The 18,929-nt window shown below is 45.0% G+C and overlaps 1 protein-coding gene across 4 annotated transcripts in view; it reads left to right on the forward strand.

The window, feature by feature from the left end:
• lnx1 (ligand of numb-protein X 1) overlaps nt 1-18,929 on the forward strand; it is a 42,094-nt gene that overhangs the window by 7,056 nt on the left and 16,109 nt on the right. For 2 of the 4 annotated variants that reach the window (XM_085773261.1, XM_085773262.1), the window contains exon 2: nt 824-1,328. In XM_085773261.1, the coding sequence (XP_085629387.1) occupies nt 874-1,328 (455 nt within the window). In that variant the 5' untranslated portion in view covers nt 824-873. Of the gene's footprint in view, nt 1-823; nt 1,329-8,475; nt 9,288-18,929 lie in introns of those variants that run through there. The other 2 variants (XM_085773264.1, XM_085773263.1) reach the window with 2 other exon arrangements.

An 18,929-nucleotide genomic window follows, 5' to 3' on the forward strand; every position in this document is an offset into this window, starting at 1 on the left:
TGCTCAGTGCCAGAGGAGAAAAAAACAAGGAAAACAAAAGGATAAAACAGAGGAAAAATAAAGATTGGAGAACTCCTGAACAGATCCCACTCTACTGTTGTTCATATGTAAAAAAAGAAAAAGAGAAAGACAAGATCCACAGAAACAGCAGCTTATGAATATTTTCCCACCTTGTTTATTTCATACGATAACCTACATAGTACTTTTCATGCTGGCTCCTTTCACGTTGGTGTAAAGTGAGTACTGAAGTTTCCAGGCACGTCTGCTTTACTTTAATGCTTTCATTTGATGCTTCCTATTTCATTAACCTGACAGCTGTAGGCACTGGATACCTTTTAGACTCACAACACTTCAGCACTGTTAAATATTACATCACAAACCGTTTTTGGTGGCAAGCAGAGACTTGTCATGTTATACGCATCTATGATTGTTAGCAGTTCTGCCAAAGACATATTTTCCCTTTTAGACTCTTCATTTAAATGAATCCAAAAGATGAAAAATCGCAAATTGTTTCTACAAAGAAGCAAAGAGTAAAGAAAAGTCTTAACAATAGAATGTATGTACATGTTCTTTGTCTAAACCACCTGACAGTATATAAACACCAAGCAGCTTCAACAGACAAACTCCTGACACAATGATGCACCGGTGTTAATGTAGATGTGATGTTTATATAATAATATAATGATGTCAGTCACATTTTACTGCTCAACCAACTTTTATTTTGATGTCTTGTGTTAAGTGTTATTTTGAATGCAGGACTTTAATTTGTCCTCTTGGGGCTTCATCCACAACTGCCTTTCTCTAAACTGTATTTCTTTCACAGATGCTGGCAATCATGTCTTCACTGGATCCTACAACACATCATAAGTCCAAATGAGCACCCAGGAGGAGAGTCTAGAGCCTGAAGGCGCCACAGCGATGGCCGAGGCGTCTGCGCCCCCACTGTCCCCATCAGACTTTGGCCTGCTGTGTCCGTCCCCTGACCTTTGTGCAGCATGTGGCCACAGCCACCAGCTGGAGGAGAACCACGAGTACCTCTACAGAGACGAGGTGGACGACGACCTCGTCTGTCACATCTGCCTGCAGCCGCTCATCAGGCCCCTGGACACGCCTTGTGGACATACCTACTGCCAGGAGTGTCTCACCAGCTTTCTGCTGGAGAGCGACTTTTGTCCTGTGTGTCGCACGCCGCTCATGCTGCAGAGCTGCAGGAAGCCCAGCCTGTTGGTGCACAAGCTGCTGGACAAGCTGAGTGTGGCATGTCCTTTCACTGACCACTGCACTGAAGTAATGGCACGTGGTGAACTACAGGACCACATCAAGAGCAGGTAGGACGCCGCCGTCATTAACTGAAGCCTGTGCCTCGTAACACAAGTAGAAATTAAATGAATAGTTCACCAAAAAATGAAATTCAGTCATTAGTGACTCACCCTCATGCTGATGAATACTCCAGAGTAGGTTTTTATTCCTCAAAGTGCATCTGGAGACCTGGGAGGGCGATTCGTAGTCCAACGAAATCCTTACTGTATATGAGAGTCAATAGCGCCTGACACAAAACAGTCCATAAAACCACAAAAAAAACATTACAATATTCCTCCACACTGCTCGTCTGCTGCAATCCAAGTGTCCTGAAAGGATAGTTTACTCGAACCAACGTCATTTAGGACATTTTCACAGCCTAAATAGTCCTGTATTGAATTTGCCTGGGGTGCGCTCTCACGTTCACGCGCAATACAGGACTGTTTAGGCTGTAATAACGTCCTAAATGACTTTGTTTCAAGTAAACTCTGGACTATATATCCCTTCAGGATTGCAGCGGACGAGCAGAATGGTTTTTGTGTACAGTAGTTTTATGGGCCTTTTTGTGTCGGGCGCTATTGACTTTCATATAATGATTTTGTTGGACTATTACGAACGCCTCTCACGGGTCTCCAGATTCACTTTGAGGAATAAAAAACTACTAGTATTCACCAGCATGAGGGTGAGTCAATAATGACTGATTTTTTGGTGGACTATTCCTTTAAGCAACAGCTTGAGATACTCTTCCGATTCTTCTTTCTCTCTTATTTACTCTAACCATTTGACAAAAACCACAATGACCTGCAGTAAACACACTCTGCGTTTCCTGCCCTCCTCCGCCTGTTGTTGTTGAGCCACAGCTCCTGCCCCAGAGGAGCTTCCTCTAACCAGGCTTTCATCTAAACTCGGCCCAGCTCCTCTGTTTAGATATCATTAAAAGACGGTACTTTGGTCTCTCTCAGTCTGAGTCCATTTTCATTAATGCTCATTAACACTCCCCCAGCCCACAGGCCACTGGGATAATTAGTGCATCTCACCACACATCACATACATGCAGCAGAGTGATTCCTGTTCATTTGCACTTTATAGAAACTCCAGTTGCGTAACTCTTAAAAGCTGTTTCATGCTCTTCTTCCACTAACACCTACATATACTCCACTTTCTCCTTTTACACTTTCTTTCCTGTCTCTGTCTATCTTTTCTCTCTGCGTGGCTCCATAGTTTCCCGGTCTTCTCCTTCATGTAGTGTGTCTCCTATAATGAGGTGTGGAGCTCCGAGGCTGACTCCCCCGAAGGATTCAGCCGTGTTAACTGTGGAAGGTGAGATGCCACGTCCAGAGAGACGACTCTGCACGTTGTGTGAAAAAGGTTTCAATGAAACACCCATTTCTACATTTCTGTTTCTTTTTCTTTATTTCAGTAACAGAAAACACCATCATACAGCCACTGACTGATTGGTTCCTCCTTCACTCCTTTTCCAAGCACATCTGACCACTTATACGTACAACATCTCAGGAGTCCATCTCCGTAGAAAACTGTCCATCTTCATTTGCAGTTGAGCTGTCTTCGTCGTGCCGACTTCTTTCAGTCTATTGCATTTGTGTTGGTGAAAGCACTAGCCTCCGGTTCACAGTTTTCGCTCTCGGTTATCATTTTTACTGTGATCAGTACTATGCGTTGTGTCTATCTTTGGTTTTTGTCCTGTTCTTATTCTGAGATGCTTCTCCAAGTAAACACAACACAGGATCTACTGGGATGGCAGCTTTTATTATTTGTCTCAAACTCCTCTTTCATACTTTGCCAGTGTCCCTGCAGTGAGGGACGGTCCCAGAAGACATGTGAAAGATCCCATAAAGCTGATACTGATCCCTTATCAAACACTAAATGTAGCACTGGAGCCTTGAAAAACTCCTTTTTTAAATTTTATCTTTCAGTCAAATTCTTAATATAGACAACTGTTTCTACCTTTATCCTCCCAAATCATGTCCACAATAATCATATTTAACTCTCACTCCCATTTCCTGTACTGTAGATATGATGCTGTGTTTTATCATATCTGTCTGATTCTGAAGTTTTTCACAGCAGTGATATAAAGGACTGCCCAGGAGTGAGTGCAGTATTTTGAGGAACACTGTAGTTTCAATCTTATTCAGGGTCTGAATATTAGTTTATCCAGCAGAGTAGACACTGCTAGCCTCAGGTGTAATGACTGAAATAGACAGAATATCTTAGCAGCTTGTTCATTTTCAATCTCTCTGTTCTACCAAACAGAGGAGGTAGAGGGACATCCCATTTTAGTAAGTCTCCTTCGTCCAAGTGGCTTATTATAGCTTGATTTAAAGAGTTGTGTGGAATAGTAAATGTGACACTCGGATATCTCCAACCCTGCTGCAAATAACACTATTAGAGTTGTTAAGTTGTGAGGGCCGGGATCTTGGATCCATCATTGCCTCGATTTGCTCTCATTAGGTTTATAACCTGAGATTGAACCATTATGTATGCAGACGGTGCAGTGCAGGAAGTGAAGACAGAAGGTTTTGTCACCCACAGATAGGACCACCAACATATTGGCTGTTTTATACAATGTAGGTTGAAACAGAAATACAGTTTGTTTGAACTTCAGGTTGGAGAAAACATAAGCTAAAAGCTTATTCTGTAAAATGATAAAGGTCTATGCCTTATTCTAAGGTGTTGGTCCAGCCAACACAGACCACCAGAATAACCCCATACACCTTGGAGCAGCCTCTACAGATGAACTTCACTGGATAGATGAAACACCTCTAACACACATGTCTCCCCCATTTGTCCTCTTGATGATGGAGGTGGAGAGCTGTCAGACGTTTCCAACTCTTACAAGTACTCAGCTGGCTGTAGAGCTGCTGAATAGCGACACAGTTCTCCAGTGACAGTAGCATTATGACTCGTGTTCATTGGGAACAAATGAGGAAGTAGGAGGTCTTTGACAGCGTCATTATTATACGTTATAATGGGAGGAGGGAGGAGGTTAGACTGGTTTCAGGTTTATTTAGCTCCTGTCTGACATTTGTTCACTGTTGTTCAATCATAAACGGAAACCAGGACCAAATGTCTCCAGACAACATTTTTTTTTTTTTAAACTTAACCAAATTAACACATTTTTTGCAATATCTTTATGCTGGTTTTGAAATGTTCCTGTGTGTTGCTCTGGAGAGTAAACATTTTTGATGTATTTTGAAACATCTGCATTACCTATTATCATCTGCTTATTTAAGTTATTTATCTATCTATCTATCTATCTATCTATCTATCTATCTATCTATCTATCTATCTATCTATCTATCTATCTATCTATCTATCTATCTATCTATCTATCTATCTATCTATCTATCTATCTATCTCCAGTTACATTAACTAATAAATTGATATGATCGCAAAGTATCTAACATCCTCTGACACACACAGACACTTGTGTGAGATAACTCTTCCCTGAGCGTATATTTCTGTGGGATGTATTTCGGTGCCCATGCCGTCTCTCTGACAGCGCCCTGGAATCTGGCACCGGCTCAGCGGTTGTAATGACAGAGACAGCCAACCATCTGGCCAGAGCTGATTTCATACTCATCCAATCACTCGTGACCTTTATTGGCTTCTGGATGGAGAAATTCTTACTCCGGACACATCTGCTGTAATCAAGAACAAACTCTTAACTATCTGATCAGCGGTATGCATTGTTGGCTTTTGTGACTCTGTCCTGTGAGGGCTTGCAAAGAATTTCAGCCAGAAAGTGCCTCCTCTTTTTCTGTTTATTCCATTCCACTTACATGTAGTGACATGCGCATAAATCCTCAAACTGGTTTTCTCTGCTCTCTGCCTCTCAGTCTCAGATATGCGTTGTATTAGTTAGGTTCATTTACTTGAAATTCCACTTTGTATGTTTCGGCTGCTGTTCTGCCTCGAGCTTGATGAGGTTCTAGTTTTCTTCTTGTTGTTTTGTGAGAATGTACTTGTTTTCAAGTACACTTTAAGAGCTCAGAGGGATTCTTCAAAGCTTGTGTGAATATTTGGAAAAGAAAAAAACACAAAAAACTAATTCTTTACAGTTACTATAATTTAATTCTGCTATTTAACTGCGCTGGTTTGTGTCGTGTGTGTCCTTGTGTGTTTGTATGAGAGATGCAGACAAAGACTGAGACAGAGGAAGAAACAGTTCAGACCGTGTTAAAGCCGGAGACAGTGTGGTGAAGCTGATTTTCTATGCTACACACAGTGGTGGAGTAGTGCGTTGAATGTAATGTACAGCATTTAGCAGTAACTTGCTGTTAGCTCAACCTGTCTGTATAACTTAATTCAATAACACAAACTGCAGCCTCCATACTAATCACACAGGATGAAACACCTTCATAAAATAGTTTCAATGAAAACTGATCATTATAACCTTTATAACTGTTGCTGTATATTAGACTGTACATTAGTTTTAGATGTTCCTAATAAACTGCCAGGTGAATGTGATCTGCATTATGAGGGGGGTGGTGGACATGGGCCAGAAAAATGCAGGAGACCGCTTTACTTCACCTCTCTGAACAACTTTAACAGCTTCTTCATTATCGTTACTATGACAACAAAGGGCCCATAACCCTAAAGCCCTTCTGCACAGTTGCAGAGTGTAATTCCCCATTGGAGTTGTCATAAATACAACAGATTGAGCGGCACTCGCAGACAGAGGTACACGTGCATTTGTTGACAGGCTGGAGCCCACGTTACCGTAAAAGCATTACTTACTAGTCCAGCAACAAGATGGCGAGTTTGGCGTCGGTCTCACATCCTGTCTTTTCTCTGAGCTTTCGCCAACGAGTAAAAAGCCAGTCCAAGATTTACCCTCGTCTGGTCCACAGAGACATTCACGCAGCCTGTATTCAGAAACTGAGACTTAAATCCAGCCGTCAGGACCTGCGCCAATTTGTGATGTCATAACAAAGCAGTCAGAGCTCTCAGCCATGCCTCAAGCCCCGCCCACCTTGACCCACCATCCAACCTGGCAGGATTTGGTTTCTCTGAGTGTTTTTACTTGAAATCTACAATATTTAAATTGGATCACTCAGAAAACAGTCAACCAATCAGGGCCTCTGCTCTTCTGACTGGCTTTTCTCAACTGACTTATTAGATGGAGCCTGAGGAAGGAGATAGAAAACTACACTGAGATAAAACCACAAATATGTGAATCAACACTTGAAATAAACCACAGGAGAAGAGTAAACTATGGGACCTTTAATGTCGCCTTTAATGTTTAAAGTCTCACTTCAAGCAGAAGTAAGTGGAATGTTTGTGTTAATATAAGCCTTAAATAGTTATATCTTCCGACAGCAATCACTTATATACAGAGTGTTTGGTCTGAAACACGGGTCTGTCAGTCACTCTGCTCTGCTGAAAGCCGAGGAGAAAACTTTCCTTGTATCCTACAACCTTTATCCAATGAGGAGAGAGAACGGCATAAAGGGGCGGTCCTCTCTGTGTGTGCAGCCAAGGGATGCGCGTGAATGTGGTGACGTAGGGACGAGGGCGGGGACTGCTAACTCCATCGGCTGACAGGAAGTTAGCCAAAACGACCGGATAGATCTTGGCCCTCAGATTGTCTCTCTGTCCCCTGACCCTCCCCGCCCAGTGACACTCATCTTTCTGCCCATGCTTGTCTCACCGCTGCATTTGACTCCTCCTGCCTGTATTCCATACATCAGCTGTGACAAATGGTGTGACAGTATGTGTGTGTGTATATGTGTGTATTGTGATGGTGTTCGTGTGCGAGTTAATGCGCTAGTGTATGAAACGACTCCTGTGGGGCAGACTGGTTTCTGTTCACAAACTGCATCCTGTCACAATCCAATTACATTTCCATTTCCTGCGTGCCCTGTGGTCTTGTTGCTGTGCGTACTGTTCAAATACCACAGGACAACTTATGCCCCACTATGCACACATGCAAGCATTAACACACATGCAGTCACACAAACACAAGCACGCACGCAGACAAATTCAGCCTGTAACCACACCACCTCCATCCATGAAATATTCATCCAGACAGGGTATTTACACCAGTTAAGTGTCTTTCTCGGGGGTAGCAGACGGCTCAGCGCTGTAAAAGTGGGATAACAGAGAGAGAAAAGGTAGTGAGAGGGAAAATGAGAGGAGGGAAAGTGAAAAGATGGATACAAAGGTCAGGAGAGAAAGAACGGTGTATGATGCTGAGACGAATTTATGATTTGGGTATAAATAAAATTGACTAAAATAAGTACTACAGGAAAAAGGATCAAGGGTGAGATTTGACAGGAATGGAATGAAAATAGATTAGAGGTGCTGCGGTGTTTTCATATTCAAAGGTGTTTATCCACCATCTCTCCCTCCTGCCTGCCGGTGTTTACTATAGGCAGAGTACAGGCAGATGAAAGAGACGCAAAAGGATGAAAGAAAAATCTTGTACGGGCCTCAAACGAGCTGATTGCAATTAGGAGTGTAAATGTATCATGCTTCTTCTGTGTTCATCACACCCTGAAATCAATGCCAGCCAACCAGCACATAACACAGTCCGTCAACACACACCTCCCTCGGCCAGTCCACACAAACAGTGAGGGAAGGGTTTTTACCTCTCCCTTTATTTTTGCCTCTGAAATTGAATGAATGGATAAAATGAATGGCTGCAGGAGTGAATGAAATGTGCATTTGAACAGTTTTTTTTCTTCATATGTGTGACTGTTTTTTTGTTGTTTTTTTTTACCCATAATTCATATTTCAAATGACTCAGAAAAACAAGGCTCCATCCCTGCACAGAATATTGATTTCCCGGTGTGTTTTGGTTGGATTTTTTTTTTTCTCCTCCACACATGTAGGCAGATTCTTTTGAGCGATCAGACCAATCTGCAGCACAGGGAGCAGTCCATCGTTGGAGAGGAGGGGTGAGGACCGGAGTCTGCCCGCCCCCCCCCCTCCGCCGGTCCCACGTATGTGCAGGCGCTGGGAGGTGAATGCAGAGGTTGTGTGCACGTGTGTGTGTATGTCTTAGCCTGCGCGCGTGTGTGTGTAGGCATGTGAGCCAATCAGAGGAGCACTGGATACCTCCCACCACCCCCCCACCCCTCCGCGTGTCTTTGTTTGGTCTGCTCCATCTCCCCCCCTCAGTGGTTTCTGCTGCAGTATAAGTCACAGGCTGCACTGTTCTCTCTGACATACACACGCGCGCACACACACACGCACACACACCGAGGGAAACAGACATGCACACACACGCATACGAGCGCAAATCCTCTTACAACTCGCCAGTCCCCGGGGCAGATTAAAGGGCTGCACATCTCAAATTGTATTCCAAATGTGCCACCTTTGCATGGGGCTCCTTCCTCTTCTTCTTGCACTTTCTCCTCTTCCTCCTGTGCCACAACGGGACTTCTCCTCTGCACCTGCTTCTGCTGCTGCTGCCGCTGCTGCTTCTTCCTCCTCCTCCGCTCCGTCTTCAACCTCTGGCAACTGGCCCGTTTGCCTCTGCAGCTGAGATGACCAGGCAGCCAGCCTGAGGCTACAGGAAGAAAACTCCACACAGGCAGAGATACAGAGAAAGAGAGAGGAGAAGAAGGAGAAGGAGGGGGGTGGTGGGACAAGAGAAGGAAAAAGAAAGAGGGTGGAAAAAGGTAGGAAGTGAAAGGATTAATTCTGACCCGTGAGTGCCTTCTGGAGAAGGGAGGAGAGAGGGTTTGGAGGCGGGGAGGTGGAGGTGGAGGGGGGTCAGCACGGCCAGGTTCGGAGAATTGGAGGTGGTGGAGGAGGGGGAGGGGGAGGAGGGGGGGAACAGAAGAAGAGAAAGCTTCAGCGCAGAGAGGAGAGAGGAAGAGGGGAAGGAGAGAAAGGGGGCAAGAGAGGGAGAGGAGGCGAGCGCTGACCATGAAGGCTCTGTTGCTGCTGGTCCTGCCCTGGCTCAGCCCGGCCAACTACACTGACAACCTGGGCAACCTGCACATCCTCTATTCTGAGCTGTGAGTACAACAGTCAGTCAGCCTCCTGCACCTGCATCCCCGTTCATCAACATCACCCCCCCCCCCATCCATCCATCCATCCCTCTCCCTCCATCAGCGCTCCCATGATGTTGATGTTATTGTGCATGACCAGCCATCTGTTTGTGTGCTCACGGCACTGTAACAGTGCGTCCATGGCGTTATTATTGGTGCATAACCCCCCCCACACACACACACACACACACACACACACACTGTTTTAGGTTTTGCGACTTGTCACTTGAGGAGTTAAGGTGTGATGTGAAGTTGCCACAGAGCAGCCTCCTGATGCTCAGGCTGACTGGGGGTTGCAGGTATAGAGCTTTGTGCTGTTCAGGACAGTTTGGATGCTACAGAGCAGTACTGCAGCATGGCATCTCTCTCTCTCTCTCTCTCTCTCTCTCTCCCCCGTCTGTCTCTCTCCTCAGCGGCATGTGAGAGTGTCTCTCTATTGATCTGAGCAAAAATGTCAGCCCATATTTGCTCACAGTTGTAGCCTTTACACACTGTATGTGTATGTGTATGTGTATGTGTATGTGTATGTGTATGTGTGTGTGTGTGTGTGTATGTGTATCTGTGTTTGTGTGTGAGTCTGGCTAAGCATATGGACAGTTGTAGCGTACTGTAGAGTAGACTTTCGCCTCAGCGTTAAAAATTCAGAGCTGGCTGCTCTCAGATTGCATCTATTCACTACACAGCAGAAGACAGAAGAAACGTTAGCTTTATTATTTTTAATATAAAAATAACACAACTCACCTACATGTATGGATGTGCAACCGTCCCTTTTTTTTAATGAATATTTAATCAGTAGTAAACATAAACACACAGGTGGACAGCAGCAGGTGTATTCTGACACCATGAAAACAAACCTCTCATCTGTGTGTCAACACTGGCACTGCCAGGGTTATTTTCACTACTACATCCAGCTATTTTGACATGTAATACGTGTTTAGAGGGTGAAATTGCCCATCATGATTTCATAGAGCTCATCCCAGTGTCTTTCTATTTGCTTATTTTGTTTGATTAATGTGTAATGAGCCAAATATATTCAGTTCATGAAGCCGATATTCAATATTTCAGAAGCTATAATCAGATCGAGGGATGGTTCAGTTGTTTTTGCATGAATTGAAATTAACTTGAATGAATAATCAATTACCAAACCGCCGTCTACTCATTGAATATCTGGTGAATAGCTTCAGCAGCAATACAAAAGGTGTTTGATCTGTTTACCACCTGTCTTTGCTCTTGGCTCCTCTTCCTCTGAACTGTGTTTTCTGCTCCACACTGGCCCCCAGGCTCCGTCTGCATATGTGTGTGTGGTGGTGGTGGTGGGGGGGTTAATGTTGACTCTAACCAGCCAGCTCCATGTGATGCCAGGGCTCTCTGATTCCCTGAAGCTGGGCTCAGCTACCGTCCTCTCTTACCAGCCTGTTCGGAAATGTCCCATTATACCACATGAATACATGGAACAATGGAGAGCCTCACAAATCCCCCACCAATTCATTGTATACTCTTTCCAATGAGTGGGGCTTTAGCTCCTGCAGACACCAAGAGCCCGTACTGGACAGCCATGGATGCCAAGGAGGAGAGGAAGGCAGGCCAATGCAGACTGGATAGGTTAGAGGAGGAGAGGAAGGAAGGAGGAGAAGGATGGAAGAGAAGTGGATGAGCAGGAGGATATAAGGTCACTTCTTGTGCCTGCTTTCCATCTGGCCATACGTACGGCTGCCATGGCGACGGCACCCCTCACGCCCAGTATACAGTAACGTGCGGTTCATTTCAATGAGGAGGAAAGGGGTTCCTTTCAGATTCTTCCCTAACACTATAACACAGCCCATCAAGTGTGAAATATTGATAGTCAGGTACAGGCGGTGTGTGTGTGTGTGTGTGTGTGGGAGTGTGTTTCTGTGCTTGTGACTGACGGATGGACAAGAGGTTGTTTTGTTTTTTTTCTTTTTCTTTTTTGCTGATTATGACATGACAGAGAGAGAAACCAGGAGCAGACCAACACGGACGTGGTGTTTTTCTGCCTGGCTGGAGAGCAGTGGCACACCATTTGTCTTTATCCATACTGTTGACAGGAGCAGCCCCCCCCCCCCCACTCCCCCCACCCCCGTGTGACCACCGCCGCCTCCGCCTGCCTGCCTCCCTCTGCTTCTCCCTCCACACTCCCTCTCTCCACTCATCTTTACCCCTTGGCTCTTTCCTTTTTTTCTGACATCTTTCAATAGATGTAATTATTACATTGCGTGGGAAACACAGAGAAGTGGTTGCAACCTGTCTTACTCGCACATCGACGCACATACATGGGGTGTAGATTGGACTACCAATCCGGGGGGGGGGGGCGTGATACTTAATAGAGTTACTGACATTTTACCCTGTCAGCAACAGCCAATAGAAACACAGCACTGGCACACAGGGGAGCACCTATGTTGTGATTTTCTTACCCTTACTTAAAGGTACATTGTGTAGGAATTACTCCCATCTAGCATTGTGATTGTATATTGCAAGCAACTCAATCGTATTTTTCATGCTGCATTCACGTGAAATTGGGCAGACGGCAGACGGACGACAGCCGCTGCACATAACGGCATAAACAATATGTTGTCATGGTGATGTGACTGACCCACATCCACACCCATGTTTTACCGGCTTTCTCTCCACTTCTGTGACTAAAATGACATCTGGTTTGTTACTTGACGGCCATCTGCCCAACTGCACATGAATGCAGCATCAGTGTAATGCTCTAATGCTAGCCCTAACCCTTAACCTTACCCTAAAGACTAACCTTAACACTGTAGAATGGGTAGTCGGAGAAATGAGCCGTCGGACTTTTGGGCAGTCGGACTGATGTATGCTCCCCCGCCACCTCGACCTGAGCCGACAGCTCCGGTGTCTCCGCTGAGTTTCTGTGGTTTCCTACCATCACCCGACATGGCAGCCAGCACCGAGCTTACCCGCTCCATGTATACATGAATGATATGAACGGCAAATTCAGAGCTTACCGGAACACTTCAGTTTGTTGATGGGGGGGATTACTGATTAATGAAAAACAGACTTTTGAATGAAATAATCGATTTTCGTGAATAGATAACAGGAGAAGTTACACAATGTCCCTTTAATAGAGTTACTTACATTTTACCCTGTCAGCAACAGCCAATAGAAACACAGCACTGGCACACAGTTGAGCACCTATGTTGTGATTTTCTTACTCTCACTTAATAACACACACACACACCATTGCGTATTCCCTTCCCCAGCCCACATGGCCTCTCCTGATAATCACAGTGCAGTGCTGTAGAGCATTAATGATTAATCTATGTTCATTTCTGGGCCTGGGCTGAGATGTCTTAAACACTATGATTAGCTTAGCTTCCGTCCTCTCAGCCCTCATCTAGGAGGTGTTTGATCACAAAGAGCTGCTGGCGCTCTCAGTGCTCCGGACATCTTCAGCATGGACGCATCCTAACAGGATTAGCCACCCGCCTGCCACGCACACACACGCTGGATCTGAACAATACCAGTCATTAGTTTATGCCGGGTCCATCTCAAGTCAGGGGGGGGCGGCGCACCACGCCGTGCCCTCTTTGGCCTCGCAGCCGCCCCGAGTGCGAGGCAGGCTTCTCTAATTAGACTTTTGTTTGGATTTAATATTAATCCCTCGTTCTGCGGTGAAGCAGCTCTCCCTTTCTCAAAGAAGCCGTCCAGAAGCAGAAGGGGAGGCTGAGGGGAGAGTGGCTGAGAGATAAAGAATCAGGCTAACAGCCTACATCCTACCCTCCTGAACAATTCACACAGCTCCTGAAAGGAGATAACATTAAAATCAGCTTAATTATTTGATTATGGGATTTACACCATGAGACACATCCGGAGGCTCCGTCATGGGAACATTTATATGCATGGGTAGAGAAAAAAGTCTACAAGAAACAACAGTGTGAAAGTGTGTGTGCACCGCATCCACAATCGAACATGAAAGCAAAACATGGAGCAAGGACGCATGCAGAGGACACAGTGAGGCTGCTCACAAACAAACAGACAAGACGTAGCGCTCGCATAAAACAAATAGCATGAAGCTACGCGGCAAAACACACATTTTACTATGTATAATTGAAGTGTGCACGATGCATGTGTAAATATACAGTCACAAAAGAACAGATGAATTATGCATGTATTCATTTATTCATGGGAGCAGGGAGGAGCAGGTCAACGTGTCTACTTGAGCGAGGCCTTCTTTACCGATGTGGTTCTGTTGAAGCGTGGTGGACATGTGGTCCAGCCTGCATGCAAAGCAGCGGTGCCGAAAATAATCGTTTCAAAGATGCATCGAGATTCTTGATGGGACGATTCTCAATCGATGCAGTTATGTCACAATCGGTTTTTAAATTCAAATAGTTCATTGAAGTTTGATGATGTTGTTCACATAACAGAGAAAGCACAGTGCCAAGATTTACTTTTTGTTTTTGAGAAAGAACAAGTGCACCTTTAAGTAGGCTAGACCTTTTCTTTTTCTTTGTGTGTTCAGACTCCAAGGAAGCTGCTGGATTGTGGAAATGTATTCAAATGATATTTTCTATTTCATTTTATGTAAATAAAAAGTTATCATATTTATCTGACTACGGTATTATGTTAAATAATGAAAAAGCAATGTGTGGCAACGTCGAAAATTGAGGATGTGATGCATCGAGATGCATCGTATAATCAAATCGAACCGAATCATAGACTGATGAATCGTAATCGAATTGAATCGTGAAGCCAGTAAAGATGCACACCACTAATGCAAAGGTGCTTTCCAGATGGGACTGAGCTGTGTTACAGTCAATGCAACCTAAATGTATTGTACTTTTTTTTCCGCAATGCAGTGCATTGTCATGTCTGGGCAGGATCATTTACATCAAGCGCCCTACTTTCTAAACCACATCACTGAGGACAGGTGTGTTGTGAAAACAGGCGTCTATTAACTTTTGCGTCTGGCTGCTGTTTAGGGTCTGTGCGGCTCGACCTGTTCAACGTGGAATCATTTCAGCCGTCTACTGTCTGCGGCAGGCTAATCTGTAGGAGGGCTTCCATACGAGTGGCCTGCAGAGCAGGGAGCCAGCAGCAAGTTAATCTCTCACGTGAACGGCACCCCGCTGACTGCCAGGGCTTTGGGTTGGGCCGACCAGCCCTGGCTGGGTTTCAGGCAGTTGTACCATGGCACGTGGACGTAGAGAAAACCAGGACGCTGCCAAGGGCTAGTGTGACATAGAGTGAGAAATATAGGCTAAAAGGTGCCAAGAGCAATGTGGGACAGCAGCCTAGAGGGGATTCTCTATGATCATGTACTGTAGTGTAGAGGGAATTACAGTTGGAGTTGTCTGCACCACAGAGGGGAGAGAAATGTACACATAGTATTTGACTGCAGGGCTGGAAAACAGCCACTGGTGAGGTGGACATGTGTAAGGTGCATTAGCGCACAGAGATCCAGCTCAGAGAGCGGTGAATAAATCAGCTCTAGTGCTTCCTGTGCTCCTCTCTGTTGACAAAGCTAGTGTGAGATTGGCCTCTCGCTTGAAACCAGACACTGACACAGTAAATTTCTGCATAAACATCCTTCCAGTCTGATCATGGGGGTCAGGGCTCAACTGATGATCGCACATATTGATCGGTTGAAAAAAAAAAACCATGACTCAGAGTTTGAGCCGTGGCTGACTCGGCTGCACGGTGCTGTGGTGGCTGGAGCGGCCAAGCCTCTGCGCACGTAAACACGCAGACACATGAAGCACGCCAAACCTGCCGAGCCACAAAGAAGTTCAAACACAAAAGCGGGATTTATGTGCTGTGTGGGCCGCTGTACACATTCACTTTTAGTTTCTGTATGCATTCATCTTCAAAGGCAGTGAGAAGTCACACCCAACTAAACCTCGCCTCCTACTTCAATTTAGCAGATCTGTCTCTGGAAACCAGCTTAGCCAAAATTTTCCTCCCACAGCAGAGAGTGTCCCCTCTGGCTGCGGTCTCACCCCCTCTTCATGCAGCAGATGGGATTACCCCTCACAGCAGGCGGATCCAATCAACACACCAGCGCATCCTCTGATTAACACTCCTCTAGTTCATCATTAACTGGATTACTCTGTCTTTATGTCGCTCTCTCCTCTCTCCCCCTATCTCTCTCTCTCTATACATATATATTTGTACTGTACACACTCATCCATCAGTCCACCTTTTTCCCTCCCGATCAAACTTTATTTTACGCGTTTGTCATGCGAAACAAGTGTGTGATAAAGGAGTAATTGATATACTAATCTAATCAAGGGCAAATGTTTAATTCAGGCATCTATCAACATAAATTCAATTAGTGGAGAGTTGTTTAGCTGCTGTGTGACGGGCCACAGGTGCTTCCCCAGAGCACTGTGTTTGTTGTGTGGAAGGGAGGGGGGTATGTCCCTGCCCAGTCTGGTCTAAATAAAGTTATGTCATTAAGAGCCAAAAGCTATTAATGATAGACAGTTTTCTTTCAGGAGTGCCGCCCCTGCCAAGATCCATGGCACATTTCCGGGCTTTAAAGACGGTTTTCTTATCATTATTTGGATTTAATATGAAAGGAACAAGACATTGAGTCAAGCTCGGAATAGAGTGCCTTCCTGGCTTCTCTCATGATTTGTACAATTTTCTCTTTTTTGATATAAATTTAGATTCTGTTTTTTTTTTTTTTGTCCACAGGCATTTGGTGCAGAAAATTAAAATGGTTTTTATTTAGCTCAAAAATGCGGCAGGGACGTGGATGTTTCTGTGCTCCCAACTAATAGATCAGAGAAACTAAGAATTCATTGAGTGGCGCCTCAGCTGTGTCTGCGCTTGTCGCTTTTCAGATCCTCTCTCCCTTGTATCACACACACCTGTTGTATTCCATACCTTCTTCTGGGAGAAAAAAAAAAGAACCTGCGAGCTACCTCGGGGCTCTCAATGCAACCGGAGCTTCTTTCATTTTCCCCTGGGTTCTTGTGTGTCAGTGTGCTGGTCTGTTTTGAAGAGCATCTGAGTCTGAACCCGTCAGGAACAACTGCTGCTGTCGCTGCTTTAAGATTAATAAGTAGGGAGAACAGAAAGAAGAGCCCAGCTCATAAACATCATCTAAACTGTGGGTTGTGCGTGGGTCAGCTGGCTGTACCCCACAAATGAGACTGATTGAGCTTCCAGGCCGTTTGCATGATCGCACAGTGTGTGGTACACATGTGAAAATATGCACCGAGACTCAGCACTGGCTGTCTGACCTGGAAATGTCACCTCAGCGGAGGTAATTTGGGCTGTATGCGGAGTGTGGCCCAACATGACTGTCCGTGACTGTCAGGGAGCGGAGAGAGTATTTGGGTTAGTAAGGATAATCCACTCAACCCTAAAGAGGATTGGAGAATCTCACAGGCTTTGATGAGTTGTGAGCTGGTGTTTATTTCACATCACAAGAACAAGGCTGTTTGTGTCACAGCCAGGGCGACTCAGCACGACCACCGCGTCTCCGAAAGCATCACGGGCAATTGTTATATAGGACTGGAGAAAAGACGGATGGAGGAGGAGGAGGAGGAGAAAGAGGAGGGAGCTGAGGATGTTTTGGTCTCTTGGCTCCTTATCTCACCAAAAGATCCCAGGGTTTAGAGAGATGATGTGATAACTGAGGCTGTGCTGACCAAGACAGGGATATTGCAGCGCTAATGAGCGTCCTTTAAACTCACTGATAATCCCCTGAAAAATGACGCTTCACAAGTAAGGGATGGCTTTGCATAAGCACTTCCATCATTAAGCATAAGAGAATGTTTGTTTGTGAGAGAGAGAAAAGAAGAAAGAAAATAAGCAGGGGAAATGTGTGTGTGTGTGTGTGTGTGTCTGTGCGAGCACTTCACCTCTAAGATGTGCACATTTAATTGGCTCGCTTACCTTGGCTCCAGAGCTCAGAGACCACCCTGGTGAGAAAGACAAGGGGTTTCTGTCATGCCTCCCTGCCTGTAACCTCAGGCAGCACATATTTTACCCTTTACATTAAAACTCCAAAACATTAAAAGTCTAAGCAGCTGCAACTCTTTTCCCCTGGAGGAAGGAGATTTTAATTAGCGAGAGACAAAGCCTCTAATAAAGCAGTCGTGCACTAAACAACGGCTGAGTACTGCTGTCTCAGAGACTCAGGCCTTCATGTTTCTGAGACTTATCAAAAACTACAACGTGTATCTGTTGCTCCCCACGGTGGGACAGCTCTAAATATATCCTTCTGTTTTTATCATCTTTATCCACAGCACATGTTAGAGAAATGAAGCTCTTAAGATCATCCGCAGCCAGGCAGCCACTCCGGCTCTCAGCTCTTTGTGTAGTGTGCATTCATTAATACTTGGGTGGACATTTTTCTTCAAAAATGTTGGGTGGTCTGTGAGATTTATGTGAGTGAATGAACCTGTATTCAGCAGTATTTGCCCATCTCCACTGACTGACTGTGGTTTTCCATTTTCCACCAGCCCTGGTGAAACAGGGGAATGTGGTCTCAGGCTTCAGTTGCACACAGTCGGGGGACCAGTGGTGCCATACGAGTGGCCATCAAAAGAGTGTGTGTCTGTGTCTGTGGTATTGGTGAGATAATATAACAGAACAGGTGTGATATATGATATTGTTTATCTATTATATTGTGCTTAGTGTGCATAACGTATAATAATATTATATCTGTGCAGATTTATTCACTTCTTGTATATAGTGTCTTCCATGACTCTCTCTCTCTCTCTCTCTCTCTCTCAATATATACATAAATTATGAATTCTGTACAGATATGCTATCAGTAATATATAATACACACACACACACACACACACACACACACACACACACACACACACATATCTCTCTCTGTATGCACTGCTGGAATAGACTTTTTTTCCCATTACTTTATATTTATCACTTGTGTTTTATATTGACTGTTGATTGCTGCTTGTCTTATCTTAGCCAATTGCAGACAGACATATAAGACTCAGCTGTACAATTCTTCAAACTGGTAGTGAGTAACCTAAGGAACGCCTAGAGTATAGAGACTGCAGCCCTGCCCTGTCCTCTGCTGCTGTTGACTGAAATATTGCTCTGTTTAACCACTTCACTCACTAAATGGTGTGTTGGTGCATGGACATGCTTGATAGCATTCAATTTACTAACTAAATGAACAAGAATAACTCACAGTGGCGTTGCGCACACACAGGTACACACACACACACACGCATGCAGAGGCACATGCACTGTAGGTGGTGTTATGTCACAGAGCTCAGATCAGATCAATAGGTACTTCAGCTTTGTGTAATGCTGTCTCTAACTGAGAGCCTGACTCGTGGCTACAAGTGAGATATAGAACCCACTTCAGGATGAAATGATTTTCCCTATGAAATATGGACAGAGTGCATGACCTGCCCAGACAGCTCTGTTATTGAGACAAAATGCTGCTTCCAGTCATGTGGTGCCCTAGGAGTGGCAACGGCCTCCCCCAGCTCAACGGCTCACCCATATTGTAATCTCGGTTCTGTAACGATGGCCACCATTTTTACCTTGCCGTTACTTAACCTCTCCTGTTTTTTTGCTTAATATCTGTCACGGATGATTCAGTGGCCCCCGTCTCGCAATCTCGCA

The sequence above is a fragment of the Trachurus japonicus genome, chromosome 4 (assembly GCF_045865225.1).
Source record: "Trachurus japonicus isolate A0001 chromosome 4, Traja_1.0".
In the NCBI taxonomy this organism is placed as follows: Eukaryota; Metazoa; Chordata; class Actinopteri; order Carangiformes; family Carangidae; genus Trachurus; species Trachurus japonicus.